The following is a 16,312-nucleotide window of genomic DNA, read 5'->3' as shown; positions in this document are numbered from 1 at the left end:
AGACCAGTGGAAACATTTCCTAAGGGCCTAAGGGGTTAAGCAAGATGTGAATGAGTGATTTGGTACTGGAAATTTCGAGTGATGTTATGGAAATGCCTGACCATGTTATCGGTAGAGGCCAATACATTGTATATGCTGATTTGTTATACTGATCAAGTGTCTACCCAAGTAATGATTCTGTGGATTGTCTGCACAAAAAATGTTTTGTCCCTGTGTATCAAATTTTGTTTTTCATTTCTTATTATATTATCTAAACTCTATGATTGCATCTACGTTCAATGGATTTGCATATCAACGGGGAACCATGGCTGGGACAGACCCTCTGGGACTAAGGGGGCACTTTATACTAGGTGTGGCTCAGTCAGTCTGTGCTGTCATATACCCAGATAGCAAGGATAACTTGCCACAAATTTGTGGCAGTGTTGAATTGTCTGTTAGGTTGCTACACATTTTCACTGGCAAGTTGTACACTTGCAGAGCACTTGAAGCACAAGTTTTAGTTGACACTTTTCCATCTGAAGCAAATTTACGTGGCAAGTCTCTAGCAAGAGCAAAGTTGCAGTGGTTAGTGTATAGCAAGGGCTCTGAAAGTCACAGTGACCCCTGTGGTGGGATGACTAGTGCACAACATAACTGAACCAGAACTTGCAGCAGACTTGCAGAATGCAAAGAAAGTTGATCTGGACTCATGCAATGCGGACTTGCTGCAATTGTGCAACAAATGTGTGAAGCCTGGCAAATATAGCAATAGCTTAGCAAGTAATTTTCAAACTTGCAACACAATTGGTTGCTATCTTGGTACATGGACTTTGCTGACTTCTTGGGCAGGTAAGAAGCAGGAGACAATCTTCCAGATGTCCTAACTGTTTTACTGGTTTGTATGTAGGTGGTGTTGGGCATCTTGCACTTCCATCACTTTCAGGTCGCAATAGTGTGAAACAAGCCTAAACGTGTCAGCAAAATGTGCTGGGTACTATATTATGTTAGTTTTGATACAGAAATAGATATATTAATAAACAATTTCAATGTAACAATTTCAATGTAATATTTTATTTCATTAAAGCCCAACTCCAGCCAAAATGGTTTTGTTGGGTTTTTAAAAGGGGAAGAGTCAGACGTTTTTTTTTCTGCCAGTTTCCTCCACTTCAAGAATTACTTTATGGTAAAATTGCAGTAATTTATAATAAATGCTCACTGAAAATCAGTTTACACTGACTACCTTGCTCCTATAGGAGGCCTAGTTGGAGATATGGGACATGGTATCTGCCAGGGTTATCACTGATGTAAAGTTGGAGATAACTCTCTGTGACCACTACTAGAGAATGCACAACATTTGAAAGTGATGCTATTACCATTATTAGCCAGGGAAAGCTCCTCTTTATGCCTGTCTGAAGTAGTTTTACTTTGTTATTGGCATCAGCGCAAAGTCTCATTAATAATGACTCCCTTGTCCAATGAGAGTGCTGAAGTGCTAAAGAAAGGCAATCTTATTGGACAGGGGAATAGCAGTGGTGAAGCTTCAGGCCCAAGTCACAAGCATATAATAATGGTATAGATTACAAAATAAAGATTGCCACTCAACGAATAAATCATTTTACTCTTTGTGTGAGGCTTGATGTCTAATAAAGGTAATAGGTAGCATCTTGTAGTCCTAGTTACTGCTCTTAAGCAAGATACACTCAATACAATCTAATTGTATAGTTTATTTTAAATGTAATAACTATGCAATGTGAGAGCCAACCTAAATGACCATTGAATTCGCTTTATTCTAAATAGGTGATGATGAATCTAAAGGAGTTTGTACAATCATGTTGTGCCATGTATGTCCAGCTTTAGGCTTGACTTTTGCTTAAAAAAAATTTAAAAATGGAATATAGGCTCACCATAAATGACCATTTTGAAGCAATGCACAGACCATGAAAACTTCAATTTTTGATCAGTCGCAGTTTGTAGATACATTGCCATTTTTGCTCTAGATGTTCAGTAAGAGGTGCGCTAAACCTTTGTTGAGTCATCTATTTAAAAGTAAAAAAACTGCTCATGCAAGCCTAGCACAGGCAGCAGTAAAACAAAAGATACATAGTCATTAGAGCTGCAAGATTAATCGTCAAGAACCGTTATTGCGATTTTTTTCCCCATTGTGATCTTGACAAAAGTGTTTCACGATTCTGTCTATGCAAAGAATTCTCTCTGCTCTTCTGAAGCCACAGCCGTCAAAAGAAAGGAAGAAAAAAAACGGGCAGTCTGCCAAGAATCAAAACATTCTTTAGCAGTTTAACTTAAAGTAGATGTAAATCCATTGTCATCCTTTCTAAACTACTGCCATAGGGGTTATCTATAAGGATATCCATGCCTCCTGCATGTATCTTTACCTGTCAAATGTCTCCCCTCTGTCTGTTATGAGAGCTGAAAAACTGCATATTCTGTGGGTGGGTCTGTTGTCTGGAGCTCGGTGGGTGGAGTCGTGATGTCAGTAGACTCCCCGCCCACCTCTACACTCCCCTTGTCAATATGCATTTTCTCCTGTGTATTTCTTACACTGAACTTCTGCTATGATCTCTAACATCCAGTGAAAAGACAGGAAAGTAACCACGTGACTTCAGCATGCCAAATCATGGTGAGGTGTGGAACAGCCAATCCTTGCAGAGCTGCTGAAGAAAGGAGTGGGGTTGGGAATTAAAAAACAATGCATGTCTTAGGCTATTGCACAAAATATGTAAATCACCTGTCACTCACAGCAAGGGGGAGGATTTGACAAAGTTTTTCTCTGTTTGTCAAGTTTTATCTCACTGAACAATAAAAGAGGATTGCTCAGAGATGCATTAACTCTGTGTGGCAAGACTGGGCTCATTTGATAGGAAATCTTATACTCTATATTATGACATAAAAAAAATGTGTGTTTACATCCACTTTAAGTATAAACATTGTAACAATTTGTCAATGGAATAGACTTTGTGTGTAAATGAAGAAAGTTTAACCACTTAAACAATAAACCTTTTTCTGACATTTGTTGGTTTCAAGTTAAAATCTTTTTTTTGCTAGAAAATTACTTAGAACCCCCAAACATTATATATATTTTTTAGTAGAGACCCTAGAAAATAAAATGGTGGTTGTTGCAATATTTTATGCCACACTGTATTTGTGCAGCGGTCTTTCAAATGCAATTTTTTTGGGAAAAAATTACTTTAATGAATTAAAAAAAACAAAAAAAAAAACTAACCAGTAAAGTTACCCCAATTTTTTTTTGTATAATGTGAAAGATTTTACGTCGCGAGAATCGTGATCATTTTATTCTAAGCAAAAAAATTTTGATTCTCATTTTGGCCAGAATCGTGCAGCTTTAATAGTCATATATTGCAAAAGCTGCCCAAACTGTCTTTTTGCAATGAATAATCAAAATCAGTGTCATTTTATTCTTTTCCTTGCTGTGAAATTTCCATATGAGTTTTTGGCTAGTTAGGATGGCCAACATAACAAAAATCTTGCAAAAACAAGCTACAACAATGATGCTTTCATTGTTAAGGAACAAGGCAAACATTATAATATTTAATCAGCTCTAAGTCCTTATTAAACACGATAGCTTCCTTAACCCTTTCTCTGCCAAAAGGGGGTCGCGGCACATAGAAAAAGATTACTGGCAGCCAAGTGTTTTTAACATCTATTTTTCTGCTAATGACTTTCCTGCAGATGAAAATAAAATGTCCATATAAAAAGATGATTTATTAGCAGAAGGCTGAGACATGGAGGAGACGCATTAATAGGATCCAGACATCGCCATTCAGAATCTTCTTTTTCTTTCCTATGTGATGTATGAGAAATAAAGTAGGGCATATAAAAAAGAAACAGCCTTGACACGCAGTCTATGAGAACAGAGCTGATGAAAGGAAGAACAAGGAGGTATAATAGTGGCTTTATCTGCCATCAAAACACCCTCAGTTGAGAGAGAAGTATTTTTGATATACACTGTGGTCTCATAGAAGAAATACCATTCAAATTTAAAGAGGGCTTTGGATAATGTGTAATTTCACTTAGCTTGTCTTCTCTGTTTCTATGGGCTGCCAAAGAAAGAGTCCCAATTCGAGCAGATCTGCCTCCAATCATTTTGTCTGTTCGGTGTGTTTTTAAAGAGTTTGCCATTGAATTGACTTGGAAAACCTCTTGCATTGCATTCTGTACTCAGCCCTTTCCTAACTTTCTGAGGGTTGGCATGATATGGGTTGTTACCTTCTGGTCCTCAAATATCTCTTTGATCTGTCTGCTTCTGCATACATCAGGAGTAATGGAAAAACATTCATCATACATCATAGCACTGTTTTTCATAATCAAACCCCTACTCAGCGGAGTTGATTTACTAAAAGATTAGTTTAGGTTGAACTCGATGGACGTGTCTTTTTTCAACCTGGCTAAGTATGTAAGAATTTGCACTTTCCAAAGCAAATGTTCACATAGCTTAGTGCAACAAAAATGTGAAAACTCTTTTTCCATGCTTTGGATACAATAGGGGAGGGTTAGAACCCCTTAAGGTTTTATTACTAAATGCGCTCTTCATAGGTAGATTTACCCTTATTATTTTTCCTGATGATCATTGACAAGTAAACAGAAAGTAATGGGAAATCCAAAATGTTAGAGTTGCCACATGAAATAGAGATACGTTTTAATTTTCCAATGTGGGCATCTGTTCTAGTGACAACTGTCTAACAGGGGAATCTGCCTTGCTTTGTAGAGATTTCTACCATCTTGCTTCTGCTGGATAGGTAAAGGAAAATCACCCCAACATGTTATGCCCCGTACACACGGTCGGACATTGATCGGACATTCCGACAACAAAATCCATGGATTTTTTCCGACGGATGTTGGCTCAAACTTGTCTTGCATACACACGGTCACACAAAGTTGTCAGAAAATCCAATCGTTCTGAACGCGGTGACATAAAACACATATGTCGGGACTATAAATGGGGCAGTAGCCAATAGCTTTAATCTCTTAATTTATTCTGAGCATGCGTGGCACTTTGTGCGTCGGATTTGTGTACACACCGTTGGAATTTCCGACAACAGATTTTGTTGTCGGAAAATTTTATAGCAAGCTCTCAAACTTTGTGTGTCGGAAATTCCGATGGAAAATGTGTGATGGAGCCCACACACGGTCGGAATTTCCGACAACAAGGTCCTATCACACATTTTCCATCGGAAAATCCGACCGTGTGTACAGGGCATTACAGAAAGCAGAAAACATTTTTTTTTATCCCTGCCATACTCTAAACCTAAACAAAGTTACAAGGTTGTGTCTATACATACATTCTATCACTTTGTTCAGTGTACATTCTCTACTCCATTAAGCAAATCAATGAAAATGACAGTATTTGAAGAGCTTTAACTCACAGTAGCCAATCAGACTGTACTGAGTCGAGTTGAGCTGAGTTGAATGGTTGACATGCTTTGTGTATTTTATAGCTTTGTGGTGGGTTTGAACATATCTTCAGTGTAGGTTTCAGTTGGCATAGTAAGTGATACATTGGTTGATGTAAAAGAATGGAAGGTCTATGCTCTGCTAAGGCAAAGTGTACCTATTGTAGGGCTGCTTGGTTTAGGACATGGTGGATTGTTTTATCCAGAAATCTGGGGTGGGCATGGTCTACAGGATCGCAGGTGTACTTGACATATTTATGCGCATATTTTTCTGATATATGTTTTAATTTAGCTTATCCACATTATAATTGGATCCTAATACATCACTTTACACCTGAGTACCGCAGAGGTACACTGTCACACATTACACTGCGGTTTTTGTCACTATGACATGATAATTTATGACATTTGGACACATTTTATAGTTTCGTTTGTTTGTAGTAGGTAGTGCTATATATATATATATATATATATATATATATATATATATATATATATATATATATATATATATATATATATATATTTTTTTTTTTTTTTTCCTCACATGTGTATTCATATATACACTTAAGTAAGTGTTCACTTATATGTTTGTTTAGGTGAATATTTTTCATTTCGTTTTGATCATTTAAAGTGGCAGCTATGTTTAGGTATCTCACGCTTTATCTATTATTTATCATTTAAGCTCGATGAGCTCTGTGGCACAGTGGTGAATGGGTGTATTTTACATCAATGGTAGATCACTTATTCATTTTTCATTGAAATGTAAAACCTGCTGTTTGGCAGCAAAATCAAAAAGTGTGGCTGATGTGTATAATGATTAGCTCTAAATCTTCTTAGTTTAGCTGTAGTGTTGAACAAACTGAGTCCATGTGTTAATGTGCTATTTTTCTTGCCATCTGCATACAGGTCTCATGCTTCCTGTCTTCTGTGTGGTGGAGCAGATGGACAGCAGGGAAGAACATGCTGAATTTGTACTGGTTCGTAGAGATGTCCTTTTTAATCAGTTGGTAGAGACCGCCCTTCTTGCCCTCGGGTACTCTCACTCATCAGCAGCTCAAGCACAAGGTAAGGGAGCTTCTAATATGATTCTCTTAGTTTGCAACATCACAAACATTAGCACTTGTTGTCCACCTTTGCAAAGATCTAATGAACACCACTGTTCATATTGCTACTTCCTGTTTTGTCACCTATAAAGGAAGTCATATATTGTTATATCCACAAATGGTAAGTCACCTACATCTCATGATATGGCTTGGTATGTTAATGATGTTAATGATATGGCTTGGTAGCTAGGACCAACCATGATGGTCTCATATCTGAAATTTAGTATTCTCCTATCTATTTTTAATACATTTTATAGAAAAATTACATTGTTTTACTAACTAAAAATTATACATTATTTTAACGATTAAAAATAAATGGATTTTTAATGTTTTTTGTAACAAATGGGTATATGCTAAAACTAAGTAAGCAGGATATCATTGATTTGTGATTTCCAGAGTTTATATAGCTTATTGATAATCAGGGATATAACATATTGCCTGGGTGCCTGGTATAGGACCACTCCAGGCCTCTAGTACTTATTTTCATGGAGTGGTAAAACTTTCCACTACTCTATAAGGTGGGAGCAGTTGTAGTCAACATGGTCTATGGGGTGGTATGCACTTTGTGCACTGGTGTCTCCACAGTAAATATATTAGTTTAATTGTTTATTTGCACTGATATGATGGGATGTAGGCCCTTATTTTGTTTCCATCTATAGGAAAAGTAGATTTTAGGTATGACCACCAATAGGCTTATTACAGTATACCCTTTTGCCTCTATAACTTAAATATCTTTGTGGCCACACAGTTCCATACAACGCATAGCTTTAATAACACAAATAGGCACATGATTACATCTTTATGTGCTGTTGCTTTGCCAGAAATATTTACACAAGGTGAGAAACGTGAGATAGGATCATGTAAAAAAAGGAAGCTTAGCACACATAAAAGTTTACTGTGCTAGACCTTCTCAAAATAATACCTGCCTAAAGGTCCACCTGTGTATAATTAGTGTTTTACTACCTGTTACTATAGATTAGTCAGACAACACGATCTACCAGTGAGGAAGAAATACATTTATTTTGCATACAGTAAATTTGACAGAATACAAAAACGGTCACTTTTTATAGGTTACCTTAACAAGGTCCCAGAGCATATCGAAACCCTTCCATATATGGAAACCATTTGATTGCCAGAATACTGCAAACAGGGAATTCATTTGTGGATGCACAATGCTTGTAAACCTACATCTTTGTGTTGTCTCTACCATTTATGTCAGGTAGGCTAATATGCTTTTTAAAAACAATTTTTCATTTGTTGGTCAATATACCAGAACACACAAAAGTATGAGGTATTAGTTTGTAATTTAGGTCAAAATAGGCGATATTACCATCTAAGCCAATGGTTCTCATATCTGATAAGTACTGCAATAATATGAAGGATGCACAATGCTTGTAAACCAACCTCATAGAGAATCACTTATAACAGAGAAAGGATGTTGCTATCTGCTCGACATTATATATCACAGTATGTCCCATTCATAAAATATAGGCTGTGGTATGTAGCTGACTGAGCTCCAGGGATTGCTCATTGCTTTTTTTGCAGCAGAGAGAGCTTCATGATTGGAGGAACTCTGACCATGTGACTTTCACAGGCTTTTTTTTTAACAGAACTCCCGTTCATTTAATATTGCTTCTTCGGCTTCAGACTTCCACAGCTGACAGAGCATTAAGTGCATTTATAAAGCATGTGCTGTGTATTAAAATGTGCTATGCTAGTTTTTTGCTGTGTTTTATTTTTGTTGTCTATACTATTTATTTAGCAGACGGGCTGGTATACAAGTAAACTTGCACTGGCAGTCAAGCAGAATTACAGCATGTTAGTGTGTCATACCCTGTAGCATATGCCATTTATTAATTTCTTCATTGGCCAGTTGATAATATTGGTATATTAGATCCTGGGTTTTAATCTTGCCTCTCTATTGTGCAGAAAATGCTCCTTATTACAAGCTTTTGGTCCCATACATATCGGGCCTGTACAAATAAGCAGCTAAGACAGGATAGCAGGTTTATAGTTGTCACACTAGCTCATGTTATCACCTTGTTGACATGACCCGTGCAGACTCCCTGGCTGGCAGGCCACAAACAAGCCCCCGTTTGAGAGGGCAGAGCCCGCGTGGCTGGGCAGCGCTGTGCTATAAAGTAGTTTATTATTGTGTAAGGTAATATTTTCCTTTGGATTGTGTCATATGAACATGGTTAGCAGCTCAGAATAAGAGTGAGTCACACACCACCCTTCCAATGGGGCCTTTGTCCTCTTCAATTACCCATGAATGTAAATCTAATTGTCTTTATGGTTGGTCTTCTCATTGCTTTGCTGTTTAATCTAATATTGGAATAACATCTTTATGTTGCAGCCCTTGGAGGCAGAGTTTTATGGCTGGTCTTTGGTATTCAATAAGAGAAAATATGCAGGGAAAAAGAATGTATCAAGCTACAATTAAGTCTTTACAAGAAAAGGCAGCATTGTAATGAGAAGAGTGGAGTCAAGTACCAGTTAGACCAAAGTAGCCACATTATAACCTTGGTTGGACTTCAGGTTATATAGAAAATTTATGAGGCCTAGCTAAAGATATTTTCTTTTCACATATTTTTTTTCCTCAGAATTATATTTTTATCCAGATTCAATTTAAATAAGAAGTATGCAGAGAGATGTTACTGGCGCCTTGCGATATTGCTGAGAAAATAGAAAATATGTGCCAATACCTCATTGACTAGTTGCTAGTCAATTGGTTGACTATGATCTGAGACCACAAAATAGTTATTTTAGTATTTTAGTTTCATTTTAGTTGTGGCAGAACAATCTTTTTTCTAGATTCAGCATGAAAGAAATAGGGGTTTATTTAATAAGGTAAAGAAAGGTAAAAGTAATCTAATTGGAGGCCGATTCATACTTTCATTGTGAATGGCACTCCAACACACCTTAAAAACACAGCGCACTGTATGGTGTCCTGTTTGTTGCATTGCACTGCAAAAAAATGAAACCTGCTGCAATTTTGTGTGCATTGCTCTGCTTTTTAATGCATTCATTTGAAATAGGCTGTTTAATGCTCGTGTCAATGCATGGCATGGTGTGCATCACAGGCAGTGCACTGGGTTGTGGTGAATTCATTCCTTAGGAAAATAAATAAGCACCATAGTTGTGTAGTATTAAACACAAAAGAAAATGTTTATTATATTGCAGCTTATCAATTCTTAGATGTAGTGACTGTAGTAGTTTCCATTTTAGGCTTTCACAGCCTCCCCACAGCCTTTCACACTGGGGCGGTTTGCAGGCGTTATTGCGCTAAAAATACCACCTGCAAACCGCCCCAAAACAGCCTCCACTGTTTGTTCAGTGTGAAAGCCCGAGGGCTTTCACACTGAAGCGTTGCGCTGGCAGGAGAAGAAAAAATCTCCTGCAAGCCGCATCTTTGGAGCGGTGAAGGAGCGGTGTATTCACCGCTCCTAAACCGCTCCTGCCCATTGAAATCAATGGGACAGCGCGGCTATACCGTGGCAATACCGCGGCTATAGCCGCGCTATACGAGTGGTTTTAACCCTTTTTCGGCCGCCAGCGGGGGGGGTTAAAACCGCACCGCTAGCGGCCGAATACCGCGGTAAAACAGCGCTAAAAATAGCACTGTTTTACCGCCGACGCCCCCTACCGCCCCAGTGTGAAAGCAGCCTTATGCCCCGTACACACGGTCGGACATTGATCGGACATTCCGACAACAAAATCCTAGGATTTTTTCCAACGGATGTTGGCTCAAACTTGTCTTGCATACACACGGTCACACAAAGTTGTCGGAAAATCCGATCGTTCTGAACGCGGTGACGTAAAACACGTACGTCGGGACTATAAACGGGGCAGTAGCCAATAGCTTTCATCTCTTTATTTATTCTGAGCATGCGTGGCACTTTGTGCATCGGATTTGTGTACACACGATCGGAAATTCCGACAACGGATTTTGTTGTCGGAAAATTTTATAGCCTGCTCTCAAACTTTGTGTGTCGGAAAATCCGATGGAAAAAGTCCGATGGAGCCCACACACGGTCGGAATTTCCAATAACACGCTCCGATCGCACATTTTACGTCAGAAAATCCGACCGTGTGTACGGGGCATTAGTCTGTGTTTTTGTTTTCTAAACATAAAAGCTCTCTTACAGTTAAAGGGATGAGATAGACCATTTAACACTGGCAGGGATGCTTAAAATGATTAGCTTTTATTTATTTATCTAAAACCTTTACCCCAAAAGGAAAAAAAATGTTTGCTGTGGCTGTTTAAAAAGTATTAGCAGGTGTGCAGCTTCAATTTGCTAGTGCATTTAAATCTGCTAGTACATCTAATGCAGCGTACACACGGTCGGACTTTTTGACTGGACTTGTCCAACGGACGCCGACGGACCGAATCCGGCGGACAATCCGATCGTGTGTGGGCTTCACCGGACCTTCAGCTGACTTTTCCAGTTTGGAACATGCTGCAAATCTTTACGTCGTAACTCCGCTGGACCCAGAAATCCGCTCATCTGTATGCTAGACCGACGCTGGGGCAGCTATTGGCTACTGGCTATCAACTTCCTTATTTAAGTCCGGTGTACGTCATCACGTACGAATCCTTCGGACTTTGGTGTGATCGTGTGTAGGCAAGTCCATTCGTTAAAAAGTCAGTCGGAAGTCCGTCAAAAGTCCGCTGGAAAGTCTATCGGACCAGTCCGGTCGAAAAGTCCGACCGTGTGTACGCGGCATAACACTCTCCTCCCACCAGACTGACAATTCCGCTATCCAAATGTGTCCTCTGTGCTCTTTCATCCATATATATATGTATAATATAGAAGGTGTGTTATGGGCCATATCACTAGGAAAAACAGAGGAAAAAAGCCTAAAAAAGAAAGCCAATACAGTCACTGCATCTGATGATTGGTAAACTGCAATATTTTACATTTTTGGTTTTGGGTTTAATACTGCTTTAAGTTTTATATTTACAGTTGTAATGCTAACGGAACGATGAACTTGTTAAATATTATTGTGATACCTAATGCAGACACTAAACATGTTCATATTTATGTTGAACATGTAGTTTATAGTTTTATAGTTTCAGGGTGATTCCTGTTAGTTTCATTGTGAACCTCAGATCATCCCCAATTTATGTACCTTTGACCTCAGATCAGCCCTAATGAATGCTTCTTCAGACTTCAGATCAACCCCAAACCCTGCAGCTTCAGACCTTAGATCAGCCCCAAATCATGCCCCTTTAGCGGTAAGATCAGTCCCAAACCCTGCAGCTTCAGACTTCAGATCAGCCCAAAATCATGCCCCTTTAAAGCTAAAATCAGCCCTAAACCTTGCACCTTCAGGACCTCAGATCAGCCACAAACCCTGCAGCTTCAGACCTCAGATCAGCCCCAAACCGTGCAGCTTCAGACCTCATATCAGCCCCAAATCATGCCCCTTTAGAGCTAAGATCAGTCCCAAACCTTGCACCTTGAGACCTCAGATCAGCCCCAAACCCTGCAGCTTCAGACCTCATATCAGCCCCAAATCATGCCCTTTTAGTGATAAGATCAGTCCCAAACCCTGCAGCTTCAGACCTCAGATCAGTCCCAAATCATGCCCCTTTAAAGCTAAAATCAGCCCTAAACCTTGCACCTTCAGACCTCAGATCAGCCACAAACCCTGCAGCTTCAGACCTCAGATCAGCCTCAAACCCTGCAGCTTCAGACCTCAGATCAGCCCCAAATCATGCCCCTTTAGAGCTAAGATCAGTCCCAAATCTTGCACCTTGAGACCTCAGATCAGCCCCAAACCCTGCAGCTTCAGACCTCATATCAGCCCCAAATCATGCCCTTTTAGTGATAAGATCAGTCCCAAACCCTGCAGCTTCAGACCTCAGATCAGCCCCAAATCATGCCCCTTTAAAGCTAAAATCAGCCCCAAACCTTGCACCTTCAGACCTCAGATCAGCCCTAAACCATGTAGCTTCAGACATCTGATCAGCCCCAAATCATGCCCATTTACAGCTAAGATCAGCCCCAAACCTTGCACCTTGAAACCTCAGATCAGTCCCAAACCTGGCAGATTAAAACCTCGGATCAACCCCACACCTTCAGAAATGCAGGGGTTTATATACCTTCTGCAGCACTACCAACAGGAGAAGGGAGAGAGAAGGCAGGCAGGCTTCTTTCACACACCGAAGTCATGAGCTGCTTTTAGGCCTCTGCTGTCACTGATGCCAGGGAGGTGGGAGGGCCATGTGTAGTCCAAGCTTTGTAATTGACAGCCTGGGAAGCTGTCAATTACAGCCTATGACAGTGGTGCTTTGGGTGCCAGTGAAAAAGGCATCACGTGTCGGCTCAAGCAAGTGCACCACAAATTGCAGATCCCTGTGGCCATCATGTTTCTCAGGTTTTAATGCTCAGATAAAGTATTAGGAAGTACCACCTTATCTTTCTTTTTTTAGTGTGTTTATATAATATGTTGAAGACTACTATAGACCAGAGCCATTGTATACTCTAGCATGGAATTTTATGTCATCTGGGAAATTTTAGTTGTGCTTGTGTGTTACATTTTACAGGTCCCTGTAAGAGAGAAAGACTTTGTCATAGAAAGGCAAGTTCTTTGTAGAGAATAATAAATGGATTTTAGTGATCTGATTATTATTCTCATTATTTTGAATTGTTTTTGTACTCTATCTTAAATTATCTTGTGATTTTAGTTCACATTGCTTGCTGTTAAGAAAGGTTCAATTTAAACCTATCAATATTTAGCAGTTATTAGCTACATTTCACAATATACATGTAGTAAATGCAAGTAGAGCATCAAATGTATCAGGCTCTGAGGCTCTGTCAAGTTATGGGAAATTTTACACATATTTGTGAATGTAATGAAATCTCTTCCACTAAAAGCACAGTTCAAAATATAGTGATGCATCGGCACCGGTTTGCTCTCGCTACATCATTTTTTGTTTTAGTTTGGGATAGTGTGGGAAGGGTTAGAACTTGTGCCAGGTTTATACCAGTGTCACCACTAATTTCTGTGGGATTTTAAATGTTGTCTTTGTTCCCATAGAGGTGATTAGTCTTCTTGTTGTCTGACTCCTATTATCTAGACAGGAAGTGATAGGAAATCTCCTTCCTGTGCTCACAGTTATTTGGGGTTATTTTCTCTCAATATCTGTTCTGTCTGATACCTATATAAAAAAAATCAATTCAAAGAAGACACAGGTTCTAACCCTTCCGCTCCCTATACAAAACTAAATAAAATAACATTTTTGTCTGGAGTTGTTTTTTTTTTTTTTTTTATTGGGAGCGGGTACACTCCCCAGTTCACACCTAGGCAAGAATTAAATCACTTGTTCCACCCTCCTCCCTGCCCACAGTGTCATGGGACAGGTCATATGTCCCCAGAGGCTGCAGCACCAGTCTTATGACATTACATTTTTATGTGTGTGGGTATGATGCTGTTTGAATAACAGTACCATTGGAGGGTCTCATCCCTGAACTAAGACATAAATAGGGATGGGTGAACGATTCGGCCCGATCATGAGTTTGGGCCAAACATTTGCCTATTCGACCTTTTGCCAAACACCTGAATTTGCAAGGTGTTCGCCCCCAATGAACACCCTGCAATGCACAATAGTAGTAAAGGTCTTGCGAGCTACCAAATCAAAGATCCCATATCTTATAATAGTATGATGACAGCTGCTAGCACTAATCACGTCCCATACTAACGTGTGAGAATCACAGATAAATAAATAAATCATGTGCTGCGCTATCTCCTTAACCGGTTCAATACCGGGCATTTTCACGCCCTTCCTTCCCAGACCAATTTTTAGTTTTCAGCGCTGTCACACTTTAAACGACAATTGCGTGGTCGTGTGACGTTGTACCCAAACAAAATTGATGTTGTTTTTTCCTCCACAAATAGAGCTTTCTTTTGGTGGTATTTGATCACCTCTGCGGTTTTTATTTTTTGCGCTATAAACAAAAGAAGAGCGACAATTTTGAAAAAAACACAATATTTTTTACTTTTTGCTATAATAAATATCCCAATTTTTAAAAAAAAAAACAAATTTTTTCCTCAGTTTCGGCCGATATGTATTCTTCTACATATTTTTGGTAAAAAAAATCGCAATAAGCGTATATTGATTGGTTTGCGCAAAAGTTATAGCGTCTATAAAATACGGGATAGATTTATGGCATTTTTTAAAAAAAATTATTTATTTATTTTTTTTTACTAGTAATAGTGGCGATCGCAATTTTTTTTCGTGACTGCGACATTATGGCGGACACATCGGACACTTTTGACACATTTTTGGGACCATTCACATTTATACAGCGATCAATGCTATAAAATTGCATTGATTACTGTGTAAATGTGACAGGCAGTGAAGGGGTTACCCACTAGGGGGCGGGGAGGGGTTAAATGTGTTTCCTAGGGAATGCTTCTAACTGTAGGGGGAGGGGACGCTCAAGGGGAGGAGACCGATCAGTGTTCCTCCGTTCTGGGAACACAGATCACTCTCCTCTGAGCTGACAGGACGTGGATCTCTGTGTTTACACACGCACCGGGACCCGAGCAACGCGGTGCGCGCGCGCCCCCTAGGCGGCCGGGAACCCGAGGCCGTCATATGACGTCCACCCAGGATGGGAGATCCCATCTGTGGACGTCATATGTACATACGCGGGTAGGGAAGTGGTTAATGACCTGCTGAACCTGCAGCAAAAAAACAAAAAAACAAACTTGTTAACTAAAGTGATGTGCCTATAAATTCCAAGAATAAAAAAAAAATATTTAAGTGACTGTTGTCGTCATACAGCTTACAACATCATATAGCTTGAATATACATTTCATAAAATATAAATATTGATACAAAAGTGATCCATAAAGGGCTCAGGTGCATATAGGTCCGTGATGATCTGACCATCCAGGGTCAGTTTTCAGCGTCCTTAACCTAAAGATAATAAACTTGATAGGTGACTGTGAATATAGCGATCTTCAGCAGTGATTACACTCAGGTGCTCCCCACCCCAAGGTAATGGCCACTCACCTCAGAGCGCGTGACCTCGCAATTAAGTTTGGTCAGTACACACTTTTGAATCGTCAAGACGGATTCCAAGTCAGGTTGCACGGTCCAAATGCTGCTCAAAGATGTGGCATCCTCATATATAAATATCAAAAAGAAACTCCATAGTGTAATAACGCTTTAAAAGATTTTATTTAATGCAAACAAAGCCCTATTATAGGGTAGTCACGTGGGTCTAGTGTGTTAGTGAACCGCTCTATAGCATGCCTTAATAGCGCCAAGCTGTGGATGAGATTGTGTTCTCCTACTCCATATGATAGACCAGCTGCCTCTTGCGCCTTCCAGTTCCCTCCCCCCAGAACACCCTGCAATGCACTGAACGCTGCACAGTGCATTCTGCACCCTGCACCAAAGCTTTGCCCAATCAGGGCACAGTGTAAGCTGGCTGTTAAGGAGCGGGGCCAGAAAGCCGACTGCGGCATCCTTAACAACCAATGAGTCATCAGCAGTCAATGGGTTTCCCCTGATAGCTGAATAATAAAAAAAAAGTGCAATTAAAAAAAAAACAAAAAAAAAAGTGGGGTCCCTCTCCCAGTCCATACCAGGTCCTTTGGGTTTGGTATGGATTTGGAGGGAAACCCCATGCCAAAAAAAAAAAAAAAAAAGAGCTCTGCCCCCCCCCCCCCACAAAGCACCTTGTCCTCATGTTGATGGGAACAAGGTATAGAAAATCCATACAGAATAAAAGTGATGATAAAAAGATGGCAATGTGGGAAGCTGAAAATGCTAGACCT

At 39.7% G+C, this 16,312-nt stretch overlaps 1 protein-coding gene across 4 annotated transcripts in view; it reads left to right on the top strand.

The window, feature by feature from the left end:
- Window positions 1-16,312, top strand: part of SATB2 (SATB homeobox 2) — a 303,695-nt gene that overhangs the window by 75,214 nt on the left and 212,169 nt on the right. For all 4 annotated transcript variants that reach the window (XM_073633444.1, XM_073633449.1, XM_073633445.1 and 1 more), the window contains one exon: window positions 6,318-6,476. In XM_073633444.1, coding sequence (XP_073489545.1) covers window positions 6,318-6,476 — 159 coding nt within the window. The remainder of the gene's footprint in view (window positions 1-6,317; window positions 6,477-16,312) is intronic.

This window comes from Aquarana catesbeiana, linkage group LG06 (genome assembly GCF_042186555.1).
Source record: "Aquarana catesbeiana isolate 2022-GZ linkage group LG06, ASM4218655v1, whole genome shotgun sequence".
NCBI lineage: Eukaryota > Metazoa > Chordata > Amphibia > Anura > Ranidae > Aquarana > Aquarana catesbeiana.
The sequence above is the reverse complement of the archived record's forward strand: the minus strand, read 5'-3'. Positions and strand labels throughout refer to the sequence as shown.